The following is a 23,432-nucleotide window of genomic DNA, read 5'->3' as shown; positions in this document are numbered from 1 at the left end:
GTATTTTATAACTTGAGAAAAGATCTCCATGATCCGCAGGACGCCCCCTGCAGGTCGTCACAGGCTCCACCGCTATTTAGCCACGTCGTGACGTCACGGGCCAGTTTTCCCAGGATCTCTGCGGGAGTGTGAGGCTGCAGGGCGGGGAGAGTGTGGCCCAGGCAGGGAGGCAGGAAGGCGGACATCGATCCTCAGGAGGAGCCCGGCACGCACGGCTGTGTTCGGGGGGACGACGTGCACATCTCTCTCTGCTGGAGGGGAACCGAAGCCGAGACCGTCACAGCGCCGCAGTGTGCACCGAGGTAAGGAGTGCGACTCACCGGGGGGAGGTGGAGGCTAGCAAGCCGGGGCTCCGGGAGTTAGCAGCACGGAGCGGCTGTCAACACGCAGTGTGGCGGCGGCGGCAGCAGCAGCAGCAGCCCCGGGGAGAAGCGTCGACACACAGCCGGGAGCCCCGAGTTCAAAATGGGCCTTTTTTAAAAAACTTTAATTCAATAAAAAAACGTGCTTTTGTCCCTCCGTCTCTCCGCCGTGCTAAACATCTGATGTATTATCGAGACAAGCCGGGCTGGGAGTCGCCTAGCTTTGTTGGAAACAGCCGGCACCTGACTCCATTGGAGCGGAGGGTCATTTGCATATTTCAGGCGCAGCGTTTCACGGTGTCGCGTTAAAAATCACCCCGTTTTGTAGATATTTCGATGGAATGCGTTCCACTCTAAAGTTCGGCGCGGAAATAATTCACCCTTACTGTTGTTTTTAATGACGAGGCTTTGATTTATGTGTTGTTATCAACCGGCGTCGCCGCTGCCACTTGAAGGTGTCCTCCAACCGGCGAGCTCGGCACGAAACAACAGACAAAGCACACTTTTCCACCTGAGATTCCGCGATATTCACACGCACGGCTGCTACGATGCACGCCGATTTAAAGGATGCCGTCTCCCGCATTAGAAAAAGTGACGATTCACTGTCGGGATGGTGCGTGTGTGTCCCGACGGAGGCAGAGATCCCAAATGGAGTGGCTTTGAATGGGACTTTTGAACGGCCAGCCGGAGAGGGGTGAGGGGGCGAGCCTCGTCACATTAGACCGAGCCTGGCAGCAGAAGTCAGTGGTGCGTTCACGGCGGTGTGCTTGGACAGCAGCAGCACCAACATGTCAGATCACACACGCACGCACACACACACACACACACACACACACACACACACACAGAATCAATGGGCGTGCTGTGGGACAGTGTGGTCTCTTCCTCTGCTGTGGTTTCATGTGTTGTGTTACATAAGAGCTCTCTGTTCTTTATTGTGTTGATGCTCCAGGCTTTGTGCGCGTGTGTGTGTGTGTGTGCGCGTGTGTGTGTGTGTGTGTGTGTGTGTGTTTGTCGAGGTCGTGGAGCTCCACTACCTGGCCTCCTTTGTCTTCCCTCTCTGTCTCGGGCTGATTCATGGATTTCATATGTGGCCGTTGCTGCTTCATGGGCCTCCTGACTGACGGGACTTTGACCTTTGCTCCCTCCCGTCCAGCGTCTTTATGGTGTCGCTCGCACCGCTTTATGATATGATGTCACGGTGTGTTTTAGTGCGCGCTGGCTGTAACCCGCCGCTCCTTCCTCCTGTTGGGATCAAAGTCTCCCCATTGATGATTATTGGATCAGCGGGTTGGCAAAGAACTCTGGGTAAATGGCCCTTTAATTGCCCGCCGCCTCTGCCGGCGAATGGACGCCGTAAAAACTTGTTGGAATGTAAAGGTGCGCTGTGCATTGTGGGTAATGGCCCGCCAGCATCAGCTGTTGTTTTTTTTTTTTTTCCATCTTTCTTCTTGTTTTTTTTTTTTTCTATGCGTTTGTTGGACAGTCCAGTCCAGTGTTTCAGTGGAGGACCAATCAGGCGGCTTGGCTAACAATGAGGAGGAAGTGGCTGCTGCTGCTGCTGCTGCTGCTGCTGGAGAAGAGGGAGGGGGTCAAAGGTCAAGAGGAGAATTCCTGGAAGAGATTCGGGGATGTGTTTCAAAGAACCTGAGGGATCTTTTTTTTCAGCCAATGAAATGGTGATGAGGATAAGCCCCGCCCCCCTACATGTTCGCTGTCTGGCCTCCAAACTGCGGTAGTGACCGATGTCGGTCTTCACCGTTGGTTTGCTTCCTGTGTGTGTGTGTGTGTGTGTGTGTGTGTGTGTGTGTGTGTGTGTGTGTGTGTGTGTGTGTGTGTGTGTGTGTCGTGCATACCGCTAAGTATAGCCAGCAGGAGGCGATGGCGACCGAGCGCAAGAAGCTCCTAATGTTTAGAAACAGAGACTCTCTGGAACAAGACAGCGCCCTCTACCAGCAGAAAAAAAAACCCAACCATAGGTCTGAATGGCAGGGACTTGACTTAAAGGGCAACTATAAATCAAGGAAAGATAATTAAAATAAGTAGAAATTGGCTCCTACAGTCGGTGCCCCACTGCTCTCGCCTGCATTTCCTCCTCCGGGCCTTCGGATGGCGCCGACGTGTGTGTGTGTGTGTGTGTGTGTGTGTGTGTGTGTGTGTGTGTGTGTGTGTGTGTGTGTGTGTGTGTGTGTGTGTGTGTGTGTGTGTGGCGCTAAAGCTGTGAGGTGGCGCCCCGTCGGGACCTGTAATCAGGGCAACATGAGCTGAATTAGTCTTGGCCACATTGACCAACAGTGTCTGCTGACACACTGTCTGCTCACACACACACACACACACACACACACACACACACACACACACACACACACACACACACACAGGTCAGGTTGAGGGCTTTTTGTTCATCGGCACTTATGATGAAAGGCCTTCGTCACATATGGCCACATCTGGCTCTGCCGACCCATAATGCCTTGCAGGTTTCTGCATTCTCTCACTGCTACGGAAGAGGATTAGGGCCACAAGAAGAAGAGCAAAAAATGAAGATACTTTTCTTTTTTTTTTCCCATTCTCGAATAACGTTGAAATTTTCGAGAATAAAGTCGACGTAAAAGAAGACGTGATTTCGTGAGTAAAAATCTAAATTTTGCTGTGGGTGAACCTGGTGGGCAACCTCCTCCAAGTTTGCCTGCGTTTGTCTTCCGAACAGACGTAAAGTTGGACGCAGTCTTTTCAATGTCCCACTTTATCCACGACAATTTCATTCAAAATCTCCTTCCTGGAATATTTATTTTTTCTCTTCTCGTGGTCTGGAGACTGGAAGAAGAAGAAGAAGAAGAAGAAGAAGAAACCTTCAATAACTCTAAATATGCTTTCTATGAAAGGAGGCTATTTGGAAGAATTTCAAAATAAAACTTATTTGAGTTAGAAACACTTTTATTGTTTCCTCCATCGTTCCAGGTGTTCAGTCGGAGTTCCGGTGCCTTCAGTGACAAACTGTGCAACGTCAACAGTCGTGAGAATGAAAGAAAAGACATTCAATTCATAGGGTGTGTCCAAACAAACACACACACACACACACACACACACACACACACACACACACACACACACACACCTGGAGTGGCTGTGTGTCTGCAGCCGACTGGCAGCTGAATGGTTTCAGCGCAAAGCTCTTTGTCACTGCTGTGTCAGCTGACCTCTGCAGGTCGTTGACCTTTGAGCCAAGGGGCCGGCAGGCAGGGAAGCCCCCCCGCCCCCCTCCTTCCACCTCCACTCACACCTTGAATTCTGGGCAACGAGCAGCACGGCAGAGCACGAGGTGTGTGTGTGTGTGTGTGTGTGTGTGTGTGTGTGTGTGTGTGTGTGTGTGTGTGTGTGTGTGTGTGTGTGTGTGTGTGTGTGTGTGTGTGTGTGTGTGTGTGTGTGTCGCCACCGCCACCACCACCACCACCAGTCGTTAGCCTGAGACTTTGAGCCCAGTTAATCCTCCATCGCTCCTCCCGCTGACGCTCCAGATTCCAGCCGGGACCCCGTGGCCTCTCAACCGGTTTGTTGGCGCCACCCGAAGGCCTGGAGGAGGAAGCGCAGGCGAGAGCCTTTTTATTGGTTTATTTTTACTTTCCCTCGCGATGGCAGACCAAGGCCAGGTTACTCACAGGCTCCGCCCACTGCCAGTCAGACCTATGTTGCTTTGATTTTCTTGCCAGTAGAGGGCGCTGTCTTTGTTCCAGAGAGTCTCTGATCTGATGTTTTATTCATGTTTCTGATATTAGGAGCTTCTTTTTGCGCTTGGTCGCCGTCGCCTCCTGCTGGCTATATTTAGCAGTCTGCTCGGCACACACACACACACACTCTCACACACACTCATGATTGTGTGTGTGCGTTGCACAACCCGTCCGGGATGAAACGCTTGTTTTGTAGGTCAGTTTTTCTTTGCATCGCAGTGTGTGTGTGTGTGTGTGTGTGTGTGTGTGTGTGTGTGTGTGTGTGTGTGTGTGTGTGTGTGTGTGTGTGTGTGTGTGTATTTTTTTTTCCCCCAGAATGCCTTTGGGTGAAGGTTGCTCCAGGTTGTGTGTGCTGCTCCCCGTCTGCACACTGTCGCCTCGGTCGGTGTGTTTAGCAGGTTAGCGCCGTCCCGCTGCCTGCTGGGAGTTTTTGTCCAAAGGGGCCAAAACATCCGCGGAGACGAGATCAAGTCAATGCTAACTCTTAGCATCACAGGCTAAACTGGCTACCTAGCTAAATTACATCTGCTAGAATTGACCCAAAACCTGCTAAGGGTTAGCAGGTAGCTGTTAGCAGGGAGCTTCCTCCACCAAGGCTATAGCCAGCAGGTGTAAGGAAATATTTAAAGAAGAGGTGTGTGTGTGTGTGTGTGTGTGTGTGTGTGTGTGTGTGTGTGTGTGTGTGTGTGTGTGTGTGTGTGTGTGTGTGTGTGTGTGTGTGTGTGTGTGGTGGTTAATGGTTCACCTGGACTGTGAAAGATTAGCACCTTCAGGAAACTTCTGCTGACATCATCATCATCATCATTGGTCCACTGGGAGCAGGTGTGTGTGTGTGTGTGTGTGTGTGTGTGTGTGTGTGTGTGTGTGTGTGTGTGTGTGTGTGTGTGAGAATTAGAGACGGGTTTACCTGTCAACCTGAACCACACCTGTCCAGGTGGTGCGGTGGGCGTGGCTCCACCTCCTGTTTGCTCAGTGCTAAAGCTAAGCTAACAGCTAAGCCACCAGGTCCACAGTCTGCCTGGCTGGGCTGCTTACGCTCTCCCTTGTCCCTGAACGCATCGCGGCGTCGGCCCTCGCACTCCCCACAATCAGCTGATTGTCTGAGTGAGGGAGGGGCTGTGGGGAAGGGGGGGGGGGGAGTCATGTGGGTCGGCAGGGAATCCATCTGGGAGGGGGAGGGGAAGAGGGGGAGAGAGAGGGGACGGCCGCTGCTCCCACTGAGCATGAAGGCATCGGTCCTCACGCACCCCCTGCTGGCTGGTTGCAGTGCCACTCAGAAGCACTCCTCCCCCCCTCCCCTCTGTGATGTCATTGAAATCTGGTCTCAGTGTCCTGATGTGGCTCCGCCCCTCTGACCCACCACGACACTGATGAGGTCAGTGGGCGAGAGACAGAGGGCCTCAGTCTGGAGAGAGAGAGAGAGGGGGGTGGGGGGTGGGGGGGTTCCAGCAGTGAGAGGCGTCCACAGGAAGTGATGCGTTGTGGCAGTGGGTGGGGCTTGGCTTTCTGGCCTGTTAGTTGGTGGTGTGTCTGAGGTCATGTGATCACCAGGTTGATGATTCTCTTGGTCACTTCCTGCCATCACAGTCAGCTGACAGGAAGTGCTCCAGTCCTCTGGTGCCACCTGGTGGAAGCTCAGCAGGCCACACACACACACACACACACACACTGATGATGGAATGTCCTGGGTGTGTGTGAGGGTGTGTGTGAGGGTGTGTGTGAGGGGGGGTGTGTGTGTGTGTGTGTGTGTGTGTGTCACACTCTTCATGAGGCTCCTGGTGTTTGTGGTTCAGTGCAGCAGGATTGTTGTCCGACCGCTTCACTCAATGTTGTGTTGTTGTTGGTCAGGTTTTGTTGTGAAGATCTGCTGCTGCTGCTGCTGCTGCTGCTGCTGCTGCTGCTGCTGCTGCTGCTGGTGCTACTGTTGCTGCTGCTGCTGCTGGTGCTACTGTTGCTGCTGCTGCTGCTGCTGCTACTGCTGCTGCTGCTGCTGCTGCTGTTGCTGCTGCTGTTGCTGTTGCTGCTGCTGCTGCTGCTGCTGCTGCTACTGCTGCTGCTGCTGCTGCTGCTGCTGCTGCTACTGCTGCTGCTGGTGCTACTGTTGCTGCTGCTGCTGAGGTTGGTTGTCCAGGCCCAACATTATCTCAACAACAACCTTTGGACCGTAATTAACCTCACGTCCCCGTTTCAGCTGTAAAATTAGATTGTGTGTGTCTGTGTGTGTGTGTGTGTGTGTGTGTGTGGCGGCTGCGATTGGCTCTTTTTTTTTCTAACCCGGGTGGTCATGTGACCTCGTTTTGGAAGTCAGGAGCTTCCTTCTTCATGGAAGCTTTTCCTCACGGTGTTTTTTTGTGTGTCTTGTCCAATAGTGTGTCGACTGGATGGATGTAACGTTGTGTTGTTGTCGTTGTAGTTCCCTGCAGGGCCTCTAGAGCGGCGCCATGGAGGACGGGAAGCCGGTGTGGGCGCCGCACCCGGCCGACGGGTTCCAGCTGGGCACCATCGTGGACATCGGGGCCGACAGCCTGACCATCGAGCCCCTCAAGCAGAAGGGCAAGGTGAGGTTCCTGCAGCGGCCACCGGGGGGCAGCGCTGGCACACACACACTGGTCACATGACCAGCTGGCAGACCGTGCCTTGCATCGAGGTGTGTGAAGCTGTGTGGGCGGGGCTTCTCCCTTCAGGTCACATGACTCTGGTCGGCTCAGTCACATGACCTGCAGGGAGGGACGCCCCGGCCTGGTTCCAACCAGGAACCTCCTCCTGCTCCTCCTCCTCCTCCTCATCGTGCTCCTCCTCCTCCTCCTGCTCCTCTCTACTCCTCTCACCTCCTCCCACCCCCCTGGTCCTCCTCTCCTCCTCCTGCTCCTCTTTACTTGTCCTCCTCATCCATCTCCTCCTCCCACCTCCTGCTCTTCATACCTCCTGCTCCTCTCTACTCCTCCTGCTCCTCCTCACCTCCTCCTGCTCTTCCTCTCCTCCTCCTGCTCCTCCCACCTGCTCCTCTCCTCCTCCTGCTCCTCCTGCTCCTCCCACCTCCTCCTCTCCTCCTGCTCCTCTGACCACCTCCTCTCTGCTCCTCCTCAGACGTTCTTGGCTCCAGTCAACCAGGTGTTTCCTGCTGAAGACGACGTCAAAAAACATGTGGAGGACAACTGTGAGTGTTGTGTGTCTCCTGGCTGAGTGTTGTGCGTCCTCACAGTGTTGTGTGTCTCCTGGCTGAGTGTTGTGTGTGTTGTGTTGTTGTCCTCTGCAGGTTCTCTCATGTACCTGAACGAAGCCACGCTGCTCAACAACGTCCGCGTCAGATACAGCAAAGACAAGATCTACGTGAGTCTTCATCATCATCATCATCATCATCAACACGCACACGCACACGCACACGCACACGCACACACACTCAGGTCAGCTTCAGGAACTCTGGCTCCCTCCACCTGTCAGTCATCTTCAGTGGGACGCTGACATCTAGTGGAGGAGAGAAGAACTGCAGCACAGACTTTGTGTATTGACCTTTACTCCTCCTCCTCCTCCTCCTCCTCTACCTTTACTCCATCCTCTTCCTTCTCCTCCTCCTCCTCCACCTCCTCTACCTTTACTCCATCCTCCTCCTTCTCCTCCTCCTCCACCTCCTCCTCCTCTACCTTTACTCCATCCTCTTCCTTCTCCTCCTCCTCCTCCTCCTCCACCTCCTCTACCTTTACTCCATCCTCCTCCTTCTCCTCCTCCTCCACCTCCTCTACCTTTACTCCATCCTCCTCCTTCTCCTCCACCTCCTCCTCCTCCTCCTCTACCTTTACTCCATCCTCTTCCTTCTCCTCCTCCTCCTCCTCCACCTCCTCTACCTTTACTCCATCCTCTTCCTTCTTTTCCTCCTCCTCCACCACCTCCTCCTCCACCTCCTCTACCTTTACTCCATCCTCCTCCTTCTCCTCCTCCTCCAACTCCACCTCCTCCTCCTCCTCCAGACCTTCGTGGCCAACATCCTGATCGCGGTCAACCCCTACTACGACATCCCGAAGCTCTACTCTCCAGACACCATCAAGAAGTACCGCGGCCGCTCCCTGGGGACGCTGCCGCCGCACGTCTACGCCATCGGTGAGCGACCTTCAGCCGACCTTGACAGCGGTCGGCCGCAGGAACGACCTTCTCTACGCCGAACCGCCTCGGAGAGCCTCTGAAAGGAGCTTCAAGAGGCTCTGCTGTAGTTTCTGATGCGTCCACCAGGTGGAGCTCGGAGTCTGTGGTTCCCACAGCTGCCGCTGCTGCTGCTCACTGCCTGCCTGTGTGTGTGTGTGTCTGTGTGTCTGTGTGCGTGTGTGTGGTTGTGCAGCTGACAAGACCTACCGGGACATGAAGGTGCTGAAGATGAGTCAGTCCATCATCGTGTCTGGAGAGTCGGGCGCCGGGAAGACGGAGAACACCAAGTTTGTGCTCAGGTGAGGAGGGGAAGGAAGAGGAAGTGGAGGAGGAGAGTCCCGCCCCTGCCACTGTGGGCGGAGTCAGGCTGAGTGTGGGCGGAGTCAGGAGGACTGACGGCAGCCCCTCCCCCCCTGTGTTCTTCAGGTACCTGACCACCTCGTATGGGACGGGCCAGGACATCGACGAGAGGATCGTGGAAGGTGGGCGTGGCCTCAGCAGGAAGTCTTTTGTCACCAGATCCCACTGACTTACTGGCGCCACTGGTCTCACCTGTGTATCCCCCCCCCCTCCTCTCTGCCCTCTCCCCCCTCCCCTACACAGCCAACCCCCTGCTGGAGGCTTTTGGAAACGCCAAGACCGTCCGCAACAACAACAGCAGCCGCTTCGGCAAGTTTGTGGAGATCCACTTCAACGAGAAGGTGAGGAGGTTTCGTAGTTTGCTCATGCATGGCCTAGAACCATCACCAGAACCACCCAGAACCACATAGAACCACCCCAGAACTTCCCAGAACCACCCTAGAATCAACTAGCACTACCTAGAATCACCACAGAACCACCCAGAACCATCTAGAACCATCACCAGAATCATCCAGAACCACCTAGAACCTCATAGACCCTCCTAGAACCACTACTAGAACCACCCCAGACCGTCTAGATCAGGGGTAGGACAAGTTTGACTGGTGGGCCACATCGGGTTTTAAAATGTGTGTGTGTGTGTGTGTGTGTGTGTGTGTGTGTGTGTGTGTGTGTGTGTGTGTGTGTGTGTGTGTGTGTGTGTGTGTGTGTGTGTGTGTGTGTGTGCCACCAGAACGCGGTGGTGGGCGGCTTCGTGTCGCACTACCTGCTGGAGAAGTCGAGGATCTGCAGGCAGAGCTCGGAGGAGAGGAACTACCACATCTTCTACCGGCTGTGTGCTGGAGCTCCAGAGGACATCAGGAAGAAGTTCCACCTGAGCTCCCCAGACACCTACAGGGTAGGATGGCCACCAGGGGGCGCGTGTGTGAGACTGTGTAGGTGTATGTGTGTGTTTTGTCCACCAGGGGGCAGCAGCGAGCCGCTCCTGAGCCCAGCCGCCTGTCTCACACTCACAGCGGCTTTTAGTGTGTGTGTGTGTGTGTGTGAGATGGAAGCAGCCCTCAGTCTTGTCACGTTCTCCAAAGGAGTAAACGTGAGAACATGTCATGATTGTGTGTGTGTGTGTGTGTGTGTGTGTGTGTGTGTGTGTGTGTGTGTGTGTGTGTGTGTGTGTGTGTGTGTGTGTGTGTGTGTGTGTGTTTCAGTACCTGAACCGAGGATGCACCCGGTACTTTGCCTCCAAGGAGTCGGACAAAACCATCCTGCAGAACCGCAAGAGCGCCGAGGTACCAATCTCCTTCATCAGCATCAGCACCGGGCTCCTCCTCCTGCAACCTCCTGCCCCTCTTCTTCCTCCTCTTCCTCCTGCTCCTCATCCACTCCCACCTCCACCTCTTCCTCCTCCTCATCTTCCTCCACCTGCTCCCTTTTCCTCCTCCTCTCCCCTACTCGCAGACAAACCTTCCTTCCTCCCCTCAACAGGAAGTGGAGGAGCTGAGACAGGAAGTAGCCTCGTTAGCTCGTCCTCCTCCAGAGGAATTTTTTAAGACTCTGCCGTCACAGCGCCCCCTTGTGGCTCCTCCCCCTTGAGTGTGTGTGTGTGTGTGTGTGTGTCTCCTGCAGCACACCAAGGCAGGCCCCCTGAAGGACCCCCTGCTGGACGACCAGGGCGACTTCACGCGGATGAGCGTGGCCATGAAGAAGATCGGCCTGGACGACTCGGAGAAGCTGGACCTGTTCAGGGTGGTGGCCGGAGTGCTGCACCTGGGCAACGTCAACTTCGAGGAGGCCGGCAGCACCTCAGGTGAGCCCAGCTAGCCCCAGCTAGCCAGAGATAGCCTCAGTTAGCCCCAGTTATCCCTATTTAGCCTCAGTTGGCCACATCTGGCCACAGCTAACCTCAGTTAGCCCAAGCTAGCCACAGTTAGCCTCAGTTAGCCATAGTACAGTTTTCTAGTGGCGTATCACAGACTCCACCCCTGCAGGGGGGAGCTAAGTCCTCGTGGTGATTGTCTGAGCTCACTGTGGCCCTCTGCTGGCGGGCTCGGGGGTTGCAGGTGGCTGCACCATCCAGAAGCAGTCGGCCGAGACGGTGAAGCACTGCGCTGAGCTGCTGGGCCTGGAGCAGGACGACCTCAGGGTCAGTCTGACCTCCAGGGTCATGCAGACCACAGCAGGGGGCGCCAAGGGCACTGTCATCAGGTGAGAGCAACACACACACACACACACACTGACGCACAGAGGTCCCAGCGCCACCTTCCGCTGGTTCTCCAGCTGGTTGTCTACTCTGGTGCTCACCGTGAACCTTCTCTGACCTCCTGCCGTGTCTCCGTGTCTCCAGGGTTCCTCTGAAGGTGGAGCAGGCCAACAACGCCCGTGACGCCCTGGGCAAGGCCGTCTACAGCCGCCTCTTCGACCACGTGGTCACCAGGGTCAACCAGTGCTTCCCCTTCGACTCCTCCGCCAACTTCATCGGCGTGCTGGACATCGCCGGCTTTGGTGGGCTCCTCCTCCTTCTCCTCCTCCCCCTCCTCCTCCTCCATCTCCTGACTGCCTGTCCTTCTGACTCCTCCCCCCCACAGAGTACTTTGAGCACAACAGCTTTGAGCAGTTCTGCATCAACTACTGTAATGAGAAGCTGCAGCAGTTCTTCAATGAGCGCATCCTGAAGGAGGTGAGAGGTCTTCTTCTTCTCTGGCTGGGTGGGTGTGGTCTGGTCTTCTTCTCTGGCTGGGTGGGTGTGGTCTTCTTCTCTGGCTGGGTGGGTGTGGTCTGGTCTTCTTCTCTGGTTTTGGGAGGGACTTGGTCTCCTCCTCCTCCTGGTGGGCGTGGCGTAGTTCCAGGAGGTGGTTCTGGGGTGATTCTAGATGTTCTGGTGGTGGTTCTATGAGGTTCTATGTGGTTCTGGTGTGGTCCTAGTTCAGGCACGGACAAACTACAACGCTGCAGCTGTATTGTGGCCCCACCGGTCCAACAGTGGTCCAACCCCTGGTCCGGACCGCCTCCCTCAGACTGTCTGTGGCCTGTTTGGCAGATGATTGTTGTTTTCCCAGAAGCCCCTCTGATGATGTCGCTGAGGGTTTGACTGGGGTGACACGGCGTCTCTTCTGCTGCTCTTAGCAACAGCCACAGCCGCCGCTGCCGCCGCCGCCGCTGCATAATGAGCGCGGGCGGCGGCGTTTTCTCCCAGCCGAGGTCTCCAACATAATGAAGTGAAAGCCACTCAAACGCTCGCCGACCTCCATCAGCCCCCGCAGCAGCGCAGGATGGAGTGTTTTGACAAAGCAGCGTTTAGCGGCGACCCTGAGCTGCGGCTGCAGCAGCAGCAGCAGAAACACAAGTCTGCTGCTGCAGCTCCAGCTGCGCTCTGAGTCTGCAGCACCGGCCCAGTTAGAAGAGGGAGACACCGGGGGAGGGGGCGGGGGCACTGGGGGGCGACACTGGTCAAATTAGGGGTTGGTCAGGTGCGCACACACACACACACACACACACACCTCAGCTCCTCCTCACCATGACAACCACTTCCTGTTTCTCTCCTGCCACTGTTGCTAAGGGTGACGCTAATCAGGGTGGTCATGCTGAGCGCAGTGTTGCTAAGAGTGACGACGTTAATAAGAGCGATGCTAAAGAGTATGACACTGAAGGTGATGCTAAGGCTCATGCTAAAGATGACGCTAAGGTTGACGTTAAGGGCAACATTAGCATCATCTTTAGCGAACGTTCTTCTTCGTGTTCTTCTTCATGTTCTCCTTTTGCTAAGGCTAATGCTAATGTTGACATTAAGGGCAATGCTACAGGTGATGCTAAAGGTGATGCTGGGTCCAACCACCAGAAGCAGCGGTGCTGCTCAGAGCTGCTGCTGCTGCTGCTGCTGCTGCTGCTGCTGTGTCTCCACTGACCTCCGTGTGTCTTGTGTCCTCCAGGAGCAGGAGCTGTACCAGCGGGAGGGTCTGGGGGTCAACGAGGTCCACTATGTGGACAACCAGGACTGCATCGGTACCTCTGCGGTTTCCGTCCCTCTGATCCTGTTTGAGCTCCTGCAGGAAGTTCTTGTCTCCTGACTGTGGCTGCTCTGCTCCTGTTGCTCCTCCAGACCTGGTGGAGGCCAAGCTGGTGGGCGTCCTGGACATCCTGGACGAGGAGAACCGCCTGCCTCAGCCCAGCGACCAGCACTTCACCGACACCGTGCACAGCAAGCACAAGAACGCACAAGAACCACTTCCGGCTGACGGTGAGCGGGATAGGAAGTCACGCTGCTGCTGCTGCTTCTGCTTCTTCTTCTTCACGTTCTTCTCCTTAGCATTAGCACTTAGCATGTGTGTCCCCTCAGGTCCCCAGGAAGTCCAAGCTGGCCGTCCACAGGAACGTGAGGGACGACGAGGGCTTCATCATCAGACACTTTGCGGGAGCCGTGTGCTACGAGACGGTGCGTTCAGGGACACTTTGGTCCACTCTGTCGACGTCGCCGTCGTCGGTGACTCCAACCAACCGCTTTGTTTGCAGACCAAGTTTGTGGAGAAGAACAACGACGCGCTGCACTCGTCCCTGGAGGTCCTGGTGAGCGAGTCCAAGGACGCCTTCATCAGGGGCCTCTTCAGCTCCTCCAGCAGCGGCAAGGACGGCAGGCAGAAGGCCGGCAAGCTGAGCTTCATCAGCGTCGGCAACAAGTTCAAGGTGGGCGGGGCTGGCCTCGGGGGGCGGGGTCTGGGGCTTCACGAGCTGGAATGTCCGTCAAACCGCTTCCAGAATCTCAGAATTTAAAGCCTCGACGTGAACAAATCCAAGGTTAGAGACAGAGAGGCAAGTGGGAGGAGCTTGAACCGGAAGTGATTCCGCCTCCACTTCCTGTCCTCTGACTCTCTCTCTCTCTCTCTCTCCCTCTCTCCCTCCCTCTCTCTTTCCCTCTCTCTCTCTCTTTCCCTCTCTCTCTCTCTCTCTCTCCCTCCCTCTCTCTCTCTCTCTCTCTCACTCCCTCCCTCTCTCTTTCCCTCTCTCTCTCTCCCTCTCTCTCTCTTTCCCTCTCTCTCTCTCCCTCCTCTCTCTCTCTCTCTCTCTCTCTCTCTCATGCAGACCCAGCTGAACGTCCTCCTGGAGAAGCTCCGTAGCACGGTCAGACTTCTTCCTCGACGACTAACTTCTGCTACCTCCTCTCCTCCCCTCTGGGTGGTGCTGATCAGCCAGGGGCCACGTCCCTTCCTCCCTCTCTCTCTCTCTCTCTCTCTCTCTCTCTCTCTCTCTCTCTCTCTCTCTCTCGCCCTCTCTCTCTCTCTGCAGGGCTCCAGCTTCGTCCGCTGCATCAAACCCAACCTGAAGATGGTCAGCCACCAGTTTGAAGGAGCTCAGATCCTCTCGCAGCTGCAGTGCTCTGGTCAGTCCTCAGCCACTTCCTGTCCCACTTCCTGTCCCACTTCCTGTACAACCTTCACAAAACAACATGAAAATTATCACTAGAATACGCTGGTAGTTTTCTAGAGTGGCAGCAATGCCGACGGTCGCAAAGACCGTCTTGTTCAGTCCGTTAGCTTTATTAGCATCATTAGCATCATTAGCATCATTAGCGTGGCTGCGAGAAGCTGTGTCATCACATCTGGGCTGAAAACAGAGAAACTCGTTTGTGTACAGTGAAGAGAGATGTGTGGGTGGGACTTCCTGTGGCGGGGGGCGGGACTTCCTGTACACTCCCTGACGGCCTCTCTGTGTGGCTCCTGCAGGCATGGTGTCGGTGCTGGACCTGATGCAGGGCGGCTTCCCGTCGCGAGCGCCCTTCCACGAGCTCTACAACATGTACCAGAAGTACCTGCCGGCCAAGCTGAGCCGCCTGGACCCCCGCCTCTTCTGCAAGGTCCGCCCACTGGAGGAGGGGGGGGGGGGGGGGTTCTGTGCCGCTGTTAGCGTAGCATCCTGCTAACAACGCGTTGCTGCTGTGTGTGTGTGTGACAGGCTCTGTTCATGGCACTGGGGCTGAACGAGAACGACTACAAGTTTGGTCTGACCAGGGTGTTCTTCAGGCCGGGGAAGGTACACACACACACACACACACACACACACACACACACACACACACACACACACACACTGACTGGTGGTAGCCCTGCCCACTGACCTGCCATGTCTCTGCCCCGCCCCCCAGTTTGCAGAGTTTGACCAGATCATGAAGTCGGACCCGGAGCACCTGGCCGAGCTGGTCAAGAAGGTCAACAAGTGGCTGATCCACAGCCGCTGGAAGAAGGTGCAGTGGTGCGCGCTGTCCGTCATCAAGTGTAAGCCCCGCCCTCCCACTTGCTTAGCTTTGCTTTGCCTAGCCTAGCCTAGCCTAGCAACCGCTAGGCATCAGGAAGCTGATGAGGACCTTTGAGTCACCTGTGTTTCTTCCTACAATCTGACTCTTTGTCGCCCCCCTCTCCCCCAAACTCCGCCTCCTGCCCTCCTCCAGTGAAGTACAAGATCCTGTATCGTACCGGCGCCTGCATCATGATGCAGAAGACGGTTCGGATGTGGCTCTGCAGGAAGAAGCACAAACCACGGTGGGTCCCTCCCTAAGCCCCTCCCCTTTACTGCCCTTAGCCCCTCCCCTTTCCCCCTCCTTAAGCCACTCCCCTTTCCCCCTCCTGAAGCCCCTACACCTCCCCTCTTTAAGCCCCTCCCCTTTCCCTCCTTGAGCCTCTCCCCTTCCCCCCTCCTTAAGCCCCCCTTTCACCCCCTCCTGAAGCCCCTCCCCTTTTCCCCTCCTGAAGCCCCTCCACCTGCCCTCCTTATGCCCCTCCCCTTTCCCCCCTCCTTTAACCCCTCCCCACATCAGTCCCTCCTACTCCCTCCCAGCAGCATGCTAATGCAGCCTTAGCCTAGCCTAGCCGCTAAGTGTGCCCTGGCTGTGCTGCAGCATCGACGGGCTGGTGAAGGTGCGCGGCCTGAAGAACAGGATGAGCAGCATCAACGAGGTGGTGGGCGGCCTCAAGGAGGGCAAGAAGGAAATGAGCAAGCAGGCGCAGGAGCTGGACGCCGCCATCGACGCCCTCATGGCCAAGATCAAGGTGAGTGGAGGGGGCGGGGCCATATTATTGCTGGTCTAACCCAAAGAGGGGTGGAGCCACTTGAGTGTTTTGGATGGTGAACCACCTCATGGGACATCATAAGGCCCCCGGGCCACAGGTTGCCTACCCCTGGTCTGACCTGAGGGGGGCGGGGCTTCTCTCCTTCCTTCCTTCCTTCCAGACCACCACCATGAGCCGCCTGGACATCGACCACCAGTACAAGGCGCTGGTGAGCCGCTCGGAGAAGCTGCTGACGGCCATGCAGAACAAGAGGAAGGAGGAGGAGGAGCGCGAGCGGCTGCGGCGCATCCAGGAGGAGATGGACAAGGAGCGGCAGCGCAGGGAGCAGGAGGAGCAGCAGCGGCAGCAGGAGGAGACCAACCGCCGCCTGTGAGTTGGAGCAGGGGGGCGGGGCTTAGGTGAACGGAGATCCGCGGTTGGCCGACGTGAGCGGGTTGAGGTCGAGCGGAAGGTCGGAGGTCAGGAGGAAGAGGAGGAGGATGTGGGAGGAGGAGGAGGAGGAGGAGGAGGAGGTTTCCAGCAAGCAGTTTCCCTCATGGACGTGTGACCAATCAGGCGAGGGGAGACCTGGAGACCCCACCCCCCCGCCACCAACACACACACACACACACACACACACACACACACACACACACACACACACCAATCATCAACCGCTAACCGCTATCCGCAGACATTAGTGACGCCGCTCTGCCTCTTATGGCTACACAGCACCGACCCAAGGTCACGGCAGAGGTCACACACACGGTGATGATGTCAGCAGAGTCTAATCTTTGCCCCCCCTCCCCCACACGCAGGAAATCGGAGATGGAGCTGAAGAGGAAGCAGGAGGAGGAGGAGAGGAAGAAGAGGGAGGAGGAGGAGCGCAGGATTCAGGTGTGTGTGAAAAAGGGGGAGGGGCCAGGTGTGTGTGTGGGCGGGGTTTAACGCCTCTTCACAGACGAGACCTGCTGGAAGCCTCCAAGATGAACCTGATTGGTCTGGACCGGGTCACAAGGGCAGGGAGGGGGAGGGGCCCCAATAATCCCTGAAGCAGGTTTAAAGGTGACGAGGCTCCACTGGGTGGAAGTAGGCGGAGCCTCTCACAGGGATTCCTGCAGCCGATACTCGCATCTGATTGGCTGCTGGGGGCTGCAGGGCGGGACTAGTTTGTCTAGGTATCACTACGCTGCAGTGTTGTGACAAAATGTGTGTGTGTGTGTGTGTGTGCAGGAGGAGATGGAGCTGCAGCTGCAGGTGGAGCGGGAGGAGGAGGCGGGCCGGCAGGCGGTGCTGGAGCAGGAGCGGCGGGACCGCGAGCTGGCGCTGCGGATCGCCCAGAGCGAGTCGGAGCTCATCCCCGAGGAGGCGGCGGGCGACGGCCTGCGCAGGTGAGCCCGCCCACCCCTCCCCCCTCTCCCCGCCCCCTCACCTTCAACAGGACGACCTCACTTCCTGTCAGCTCGCCTGACTTCCTGTGGGAGGAACCCGCTGGGATCCTGTTTAACCGCCTTGTTTCTTTCTTCCCCCCAGTAACGGCTCGTCGCTGCCATCGTCCCCAGAGAGAGCAGCGTAAGACCCGCCCACTGTCATGTGACCTAGCCCCGCCCCCTCTTGTGACCTAGCCCCCCCCCCCCCAACCACCCTGCATGCTGTAACAAGCTGCCAGCCAGCTGAGCACAAACTAACCACTGATCTGTAACTGCCAATTCACTCCGCTCAGATGATACACTTGGTTCAGATGATTCACTTGGTTCGGATGGTCCACGCTGTTTCAGATGATTCACTCGGTTCAGATGATTCACTCGGTTCGGATGGTCCACGCTGTTTCAGATGATTCACTCGGTTCAGATGATTCACTCGGTTCGGATGGTCCACACTGTTCAGATGATTCACTCGGTTCAGATGATTCACTCGGTTCGGATGGTCCACACTGTAGAGATGATTCACTCCGTTCAGTTGATCCACTCTGTTCAAATGATTTACTGTTCAGATGGTTCACTCTGTTCAAATGAACCACTCCATTCAGCTGATTCACTACATTCAGATGACTCAATTCGTTCAGCTGATCCACTCCGTTCAGATGATCCACTCCGTTTGGATGATTTGCTTCGTTCAGCTGATCCACTCTGTTCAGATGATCCACTCCGTTCGGATGATCCACTCTGTTCAGATGATTCAATCAATCCAGTTCTGTCACTCCATTCAGATGATTTGCACCGTTCAGATGATCCACTCATTCAAACGATCGGCTCTGTGAAAATGATTCACTCCGTTCAGATGATTCATTCACTCCACATTTTGTTTGATCATTAATGAAGTGATGAAGTTGTGGAACCGCCCCCTCGTCCTGATTGGTGGAGAGGGTTGGGGGAAATTATATGCTCCTCTGTGGTGATTGGTCGGTCGGTGCAGAGATTGCACCTGCGACCCGTCGGGTTGATCACATGAGACAAGGACCGCCTCCTTGTCCTGATTGGCCGGTCCAGCCTCCTGGTTGTGTAACCATGTGACTCTCTCTCTCTCTGCAGCATTCCCAAAGGCCCCAAACTCAAGAGTCTGACCATGTAGGTGTCAGGTGACCACGTGGCTAGCTTAGCTTAGCATCGTTCAGCGGGAGTTGAGAGCTGTTTTGATTTGTTGTGTGGATTGACTCGGATTACATTTATAGAATTGAATCAGATCACTTGTATTGAATGGGATGATCTTGATTGAAGTGGATCATTTGAACTGAAGCGACTCCGTGGTGTTTGCAGGGAGGAGATGGCCAAGGAAATGACAGAACTTCTGGCTCGGTGGGTTCAAACCGCCGCTGGTTCGTTCGTTCGTTTCGGCGTTGAGTCAAAAATCCAACTGACGAGTCGCTGATTGACATTTTGAAAAAAACCCCTCAGAAACGATCAACATTATACAATCAATGAACCGCCTTCCTCCCCTCACGCTCACACAGCGCCCCCTGCTGGCTGCTGGGTTAATGCTAGCAGCTAATGCTAGCTAGCTCTTCTCTCTCTTTCTCTGACGAGTGGGAGCCAATAGGATTTTTACTGAGCCTGCTTGGCTCCGCCTCCAGCTTCCTGTTAACGTTTTGCGACATGTGTCGCAGCGCTCCGCCCCCTGGCAGGCTGAAGGGGCGTGGCCTGTGATGTCGTCCTCTCACCTTTAGCTCTCTCTCTCTCTCTCTCTCTCTCTCTCTCTCTGACACCTGTAGCAGTCTGACCCCGCCCCCTCCCTCTATGTTGCCCTCTAGCTGCAGTGAGCTGTATTTAACCTGTCGTATTTGACCAGGTGGGCGGAGCTTAGCGGGAAGAGGGTTTGTTTTTTGCAGCCAACCAATGAATGATCGAGAAAAGTTTTTATGAAAAAAAAAATAATATATTTTACTAATGAATGACTAGCATTGTTCGTTGTTAGCCCACAGACACACTGCTGGCAGACACTACAGGCTAATGCTACGCTACCTGTCTTTCTGTGTCTGTAAGCTCCGCCCACTTTCCTCCTTCCTATCAACTATCCCAGACTGTTTGCAGCAAAGGTGGCGCGCTGCCCCTAAGCTCCGCCCTCTTCCCCCCAGCCCCAGCCTCACCCCCACTTGTCGCTAACTTCCTGTCTCCTCTCTGCTCCACTTCCTGTGTCAGAGGTCCGCAGGTTCAGGCCACCAAGGCGGCGGCCGGCGCCAAGCAGTACGAGCTGAGCAAGTGGAAGTACGCCGAGCTGCGGGACGCCATCAACACCTCGTGTGGTGAGTTCAGGGACTGCAGGGCGGCCAGCAGGGGGCGGTGTCCTGAGGAAGGAAGGAAGGAAGGAAGGAACTCCCAACTTCCTGCTCACTTCCTGCTCACTCTCTCTGGGTCTGGGCTCTGGTGCGAGACCAACGCCGCCGCTGACTTCCTGTCTGTGCCGCTGACTTCCTGTCTGTGCCGCAGACATCGAGCTGCTGGCGGCCTGCAGGGAGGAGTTCCACCGCCGCCTCAAGGTTTACCACACCTGGAAGTCCAAGAACAAGAAGAGGAACTCGGAGGCGGTGCAGCGGGCGCCCAAGTCCATCACTGACTACGGTAGGTCACTTCCTGTCCCGCCCACTTCCTGTACCGTCCAATTCCTGACTCGTCCAGTTCCTGCCCCGCCCTCTTTCTGTCCGGCCCACTTCCTGACCCTCCTACTTCCTGTCACGGCCGGTGGGTTCAGTGACTCATCCCCCCGGTCGGCACTCAGAGCCCCCCCCCTCGCCTGTTGCCATGGCGACGGGCAGCTCCGCCACCTCTGCTGGCAGCTGATTGGCCGGTGAGGAGGATGAGACAAGAGTCACGGCTGTTGCTGCTGCTGCTGCTGCTGCAGACGGATGTTGTGACCCGACCCGGCTTCACTTCCTGTCAGCCGGGCCTCACCCTCCTGTCGGCCATCTTTCCCCCGTCTTGCATCACTTCCTGTTTCTCTCGTGTGACTTGCCATGTTTGCTTCCAGGTTGTGCGCCGCCGCTGAGAGCAGCCTGTAAGTGACTCCGCCCCCCCCCCCCGCCCCTCCCCCCTGCTGCCACCCCGCCCCCACTAACTCCTCCCCCTGCTGACGAGGCGAGGGGTGCTCCAGGGAGTGGGTGTGGCTGAGGGTGATGGTGAGGGCTGGGGGGGCAGCCCCCCCCCCCCCTGCTACCTGCTAGTGGGGTGGCTAACGGTGGTGCTGGTGCTCTCTGGTGGTGCAGTTTCCCTCTCTGTCCTGCAGGGGGAGCCTGTAGAAAGACACTAACAGCAGTGTTAGCACGTAGCGCGCTAGCGCCGCGTCTCCTTCCTCGCTTCCTGTGTGGTCAGGAGACGTTTGAACTGCTTCCTGTTCCTGCTTACTGTTGCTTTGTATAGCCTAGCCTAGCCTAGCTTAGCTTAGCATATAGACATGTAGCTCATTTTGACAAGTCAATCAAAGTTGCTCCAGGTTTCCAACGAGAGTCTCTCCAGGTCGACCGTGTGGCCTTTAATGCTAAGCCTAAGCTAACTACAACTAGCGCTTTGAGTTTGTTGACCTTTTGTCGCTGTGACCTTAAAAAAAAAACACAACGTAACCCCCAAAACTCAACGAAAAAACCGAGAAAAGCAAACTCAAACACCTCTCCGTCCAACCACAGCCCAGCAGAACCCGGCGCCGCCCATCCCGGCCCGGCAGCACGAGGCGGTGCTGAACCGGCAGCAGCGCTACTTCCGCATCCCGTTCATCCGGCCGGGCGACCAGTACAAGGAGCCGCAGGCCAAGAAGAAGGGCTGGTGGTACGCACACTTCGACGGGCCCTGGATCGCCCGGCAGATGGAGCTGCACCCCGACAAGCAGCCCATCCTGCTGGTGGCCGGTGGGTACTGCAGCACCACACACACACACACACACTCGCACACACTCACAGTGAATGAATGAAAGGAAAGAGGAAAGAAAGGAAGGAAAAAAGGGAGTAGGCAATGAAGAAAGGAACAAATGAAGGGAAGGAGTGAATGAATGAAGAGAGAAAGAAAGGAAGGACGGAAGGAAGGAAGGAAGGAAGGAAGAAAGAAAGGAAGGAAGAAAAGAAGAAAGAAAGGAAGGATGGAAGGAAGGAAGAAAGGAAGGGACGGAAGGAAGGAGGAAAGGAAGAAAGGAAGGAAGAAGGAAGGAAGAAGGAAAGAAAGGAAGGAAGGAAGAAGGAAAAGGAAGGAAGGAAGAAAGAAAAGGAAGGAAGAAGGAAAGAAAGAAAGGAAGGACGGAAGGAAGGAAGGAGGAAAGGAAGAAAGATAGGAAGGACGGAAGAAAGAAAGGAAGGACGGAAGAAAGAAAGGAAGGACGGAAGAAAGGAAGGACGGAAGGAAGGAGGAAAGGAAGAAAGGAAGGACAGAAGGAAGGAGGAAAGGAAGGACAGAAGGAAGGAGGAAAGGAAGAAAGGAAAGAAGGAGGAAAGGAAGAAAGGAAAGAAGGAAGAAAGAAAAGAAAGGAAGGAAGGAAGAAGGAAAGAAAGAAAAGGAAGGAAGAAAGAAAAGGAAGGAAGAGAAAGAAGGAGGAAAGGAAGGAAGGAGGAAGGAAGGAAGGAAGGAAGGAAGAAGAGAAAGAAAGGAAGGAGTGACTAAGCAGAGCTGTCCCGGCTGTGCTGATTGGCTGCTGTGCTGTGCTGCTGTGCTGCTGTGCTGCAGGGAAGGACGACATGGAGATGTGTGAGCTGGGCCTGGAGGAGACGGGTCTGTCCAGGAAGCGCGGTGCTGAGATTCTGCCCCGGCAGTTCGAGGAGATCTGGGAGCGCTGCGGCGGCGTCACCTACCTGCGGGGCGCCATCGAGAGCCGCCAGGCTAGGCCCACATACGCCACCGCCATGCTGCAGAGCGCCTTCAAGTGACCGCCCGGCCCGGGGGCGGGGCTGGAGGAGCGGGGGGCGGGGCTAGCCGCTAGCTAGCCGCTAGCGACGGGACCAAACGCACCAGCGCTTAGTTTCCTTTCTTCCTTTTCCAGCTCTCGTTGCTTTTTCGGTTTCTCTGGCTGCCGTTTAGCTCCTCCCACACCTCCCCACACGGAGGGGCGGGGCTAAAGAATGCGGGGGGTGGGGCTAGCCGCTTGCAACGGGACCAAACGCACCAGTGCTTTCTTTTTCCTTCCTTCATGTCGGTTCCTTCTCTCCTTGTTTTTTTTTCTCTCTTGCTGGCGTCTGGCTCCTCCCCCCCCTCCGCCACACCCCCTCAACGATAACCCCTCCCTCCACCCCGAGGGGGCGGGGCCTGCGGCAGCGGAAGAAGAAGAAGAAGCCTATGCAGAAACAAACAAAAAAAAAAGAATCTTGCAAAATAAGAGCGCGGTTGTGTGGTTATTTCGAGGCCTTAACGCTCCTCCCACAGGGTCCAATCATCGTCCTCCTTCCTGACCACGCCCCCTACAGAAGCCCCGCCCACATCACCGCCTCATCCTGATTAAAGTCTTAATTTTGCTTTTTTCGTCGTCTCTCTGACCGAATGTAACCTCTGACCTCGTTGATTCCTCCTCCTCTTCCTCCCCCTCCTCCTCCTCCTCGTCATTAGTTTTGATTCCGTGATTCCGAGACCAAACTTGCTCTCTGGCGCCCCCGCCAGGTCGTGCTTTTGTCTTTTCTCCTCCTCCTCCTCCTCCTCCTGAATGATTTGAAGATAATTTATGCAAAGCTTTCGACGCAACACTCCAGCAGAGGTGTTTCATTTTGAGATCAGCTCATCCACTTCCTGTTTGTTTGGCCTCCCTGGTGGGCGGAGTCACTCTTTGGAAGTCGCTCCTCCTCCGATCGTCAGCCGGCGCTCCGACAATTGGAATTCTTTCCGAGAAGCAATAAAACCCGGCTGAGAGCTCCGCTCCAGATCCCAGCTGGCCCGCTAACCAGCTGGCCCCTCCCACCTCGGAAACGCAAGCGTCCTCATTGGCCAGTTTTTCACGCTAACAGCCGACGCTGACCTCTGACCTCAGCCAGTTTAATTTAGCTCTTTTTTTCTCAGCGCAACAATGTGAATATTTTGCCGCGCCGACGCGGCTGATTTGTGCATCGGCGTGAAGCTCCGCCCACCTGCTGCGATTTCCCCCCTCCCACCCCCACCTCAACCGTCAGTTTTTCTAACGCCGATGTCTAACAGATGAATAAAATCATTCCGTGTTTCCACTCCACTGTGTCCTCGTCGTCCTCCTGTCAGCCAATAAAGAGTCGACGCAGCGGCAACACTTTTACTGCTCACATGTTTTTACAACCGTCTCGCACGCTGCGGCGACACGACACGACACGACACCACAACACAACCGCACCGCAACGTTTGTGTTGATTTACAGCGAGAGTTCCGTGGGGTGTGTGGGGAGGGTGGGGGGGGGCA

The 23,432-nt window shown here is 55.8% G+C and overlaps 1 protein-coding gene across 1 annotated transcript; it reads left to right on the top strand.

Annotated features, from left to right (window-relative positions):
- The first annotated feature begins 114 nt into the window (after positions 1–114).
- On the top strand, positions 115–22,531 carry LOC142882025 (unconventional myosin-VI-like). Its single transcript, XM_076016480.1, is given in 36 exon segments — positions 115–302; positions 6,501–6,645; positions 7,175–7,244; positions 7,344–7,417; positions 8,053–8,182; positions 8,418–8,523; positions 8,651–8,706; positions 8,828–8,925; positions 9,315–9,479; positions 9,787–9,867; positions 10,205–10,385; positions 10,639–10,783; positions 10,923–11,080; positions 11,164–11,255; positions 12,505–12,577; positions 12,675–12,787; positions 12,789–12,812; positions 12,912–13,007; positions 13,085–13,255; positions 13,652–13,690; positions 13,856–13,949; positions 14,293–14,423; positions 14,522–14,599; positions 14,712–14,841; positions 15,015–15,105; positions 15,462–15,612; positions 15,794–16,002; positions 16,431–16,509; positions 16,846–17,003; positions 17,146–17,184; positions 18,144–18,179; positions 18,369–18,407; positions 19,248–19,351; positions 19,536–19,667; positions 20,726–20,944; positions 21,750–22,531. Coding segments are annotated over 35 exon segments (3,879 nt in total). The 5' UTR covers positions 115–302; positions 6,501–6,528; the 3' UTR covers positions 21,950–22,531.
- The last annotated feature ends 901 nt before the right edge of the window (positions 22,532–23,432 follow it).

Source organism: Nelusetta ayraudi, unplaced genomic scaffold (genome assembly GCF_046127955.1).
Source record: "Nelusetta ayraudi isolate G7.1 ecotype Tasmania unplaced genomic scaffold, CSIRO-AGI_Nayr_v1 ptg000229l, whole genome shotgun sequence".
Lineage (NCBI taxonomy): Eukaryota > Metazoa > Chordata > Actinopteri > Tetraodontiformes > Monacanthidae > Nelusetta > Nelusetta ayraudi.
Note: the sequence above shows the minus strand (reverse complement) of the source record. Positions and strands in the feature narration are given on the sequence as shown.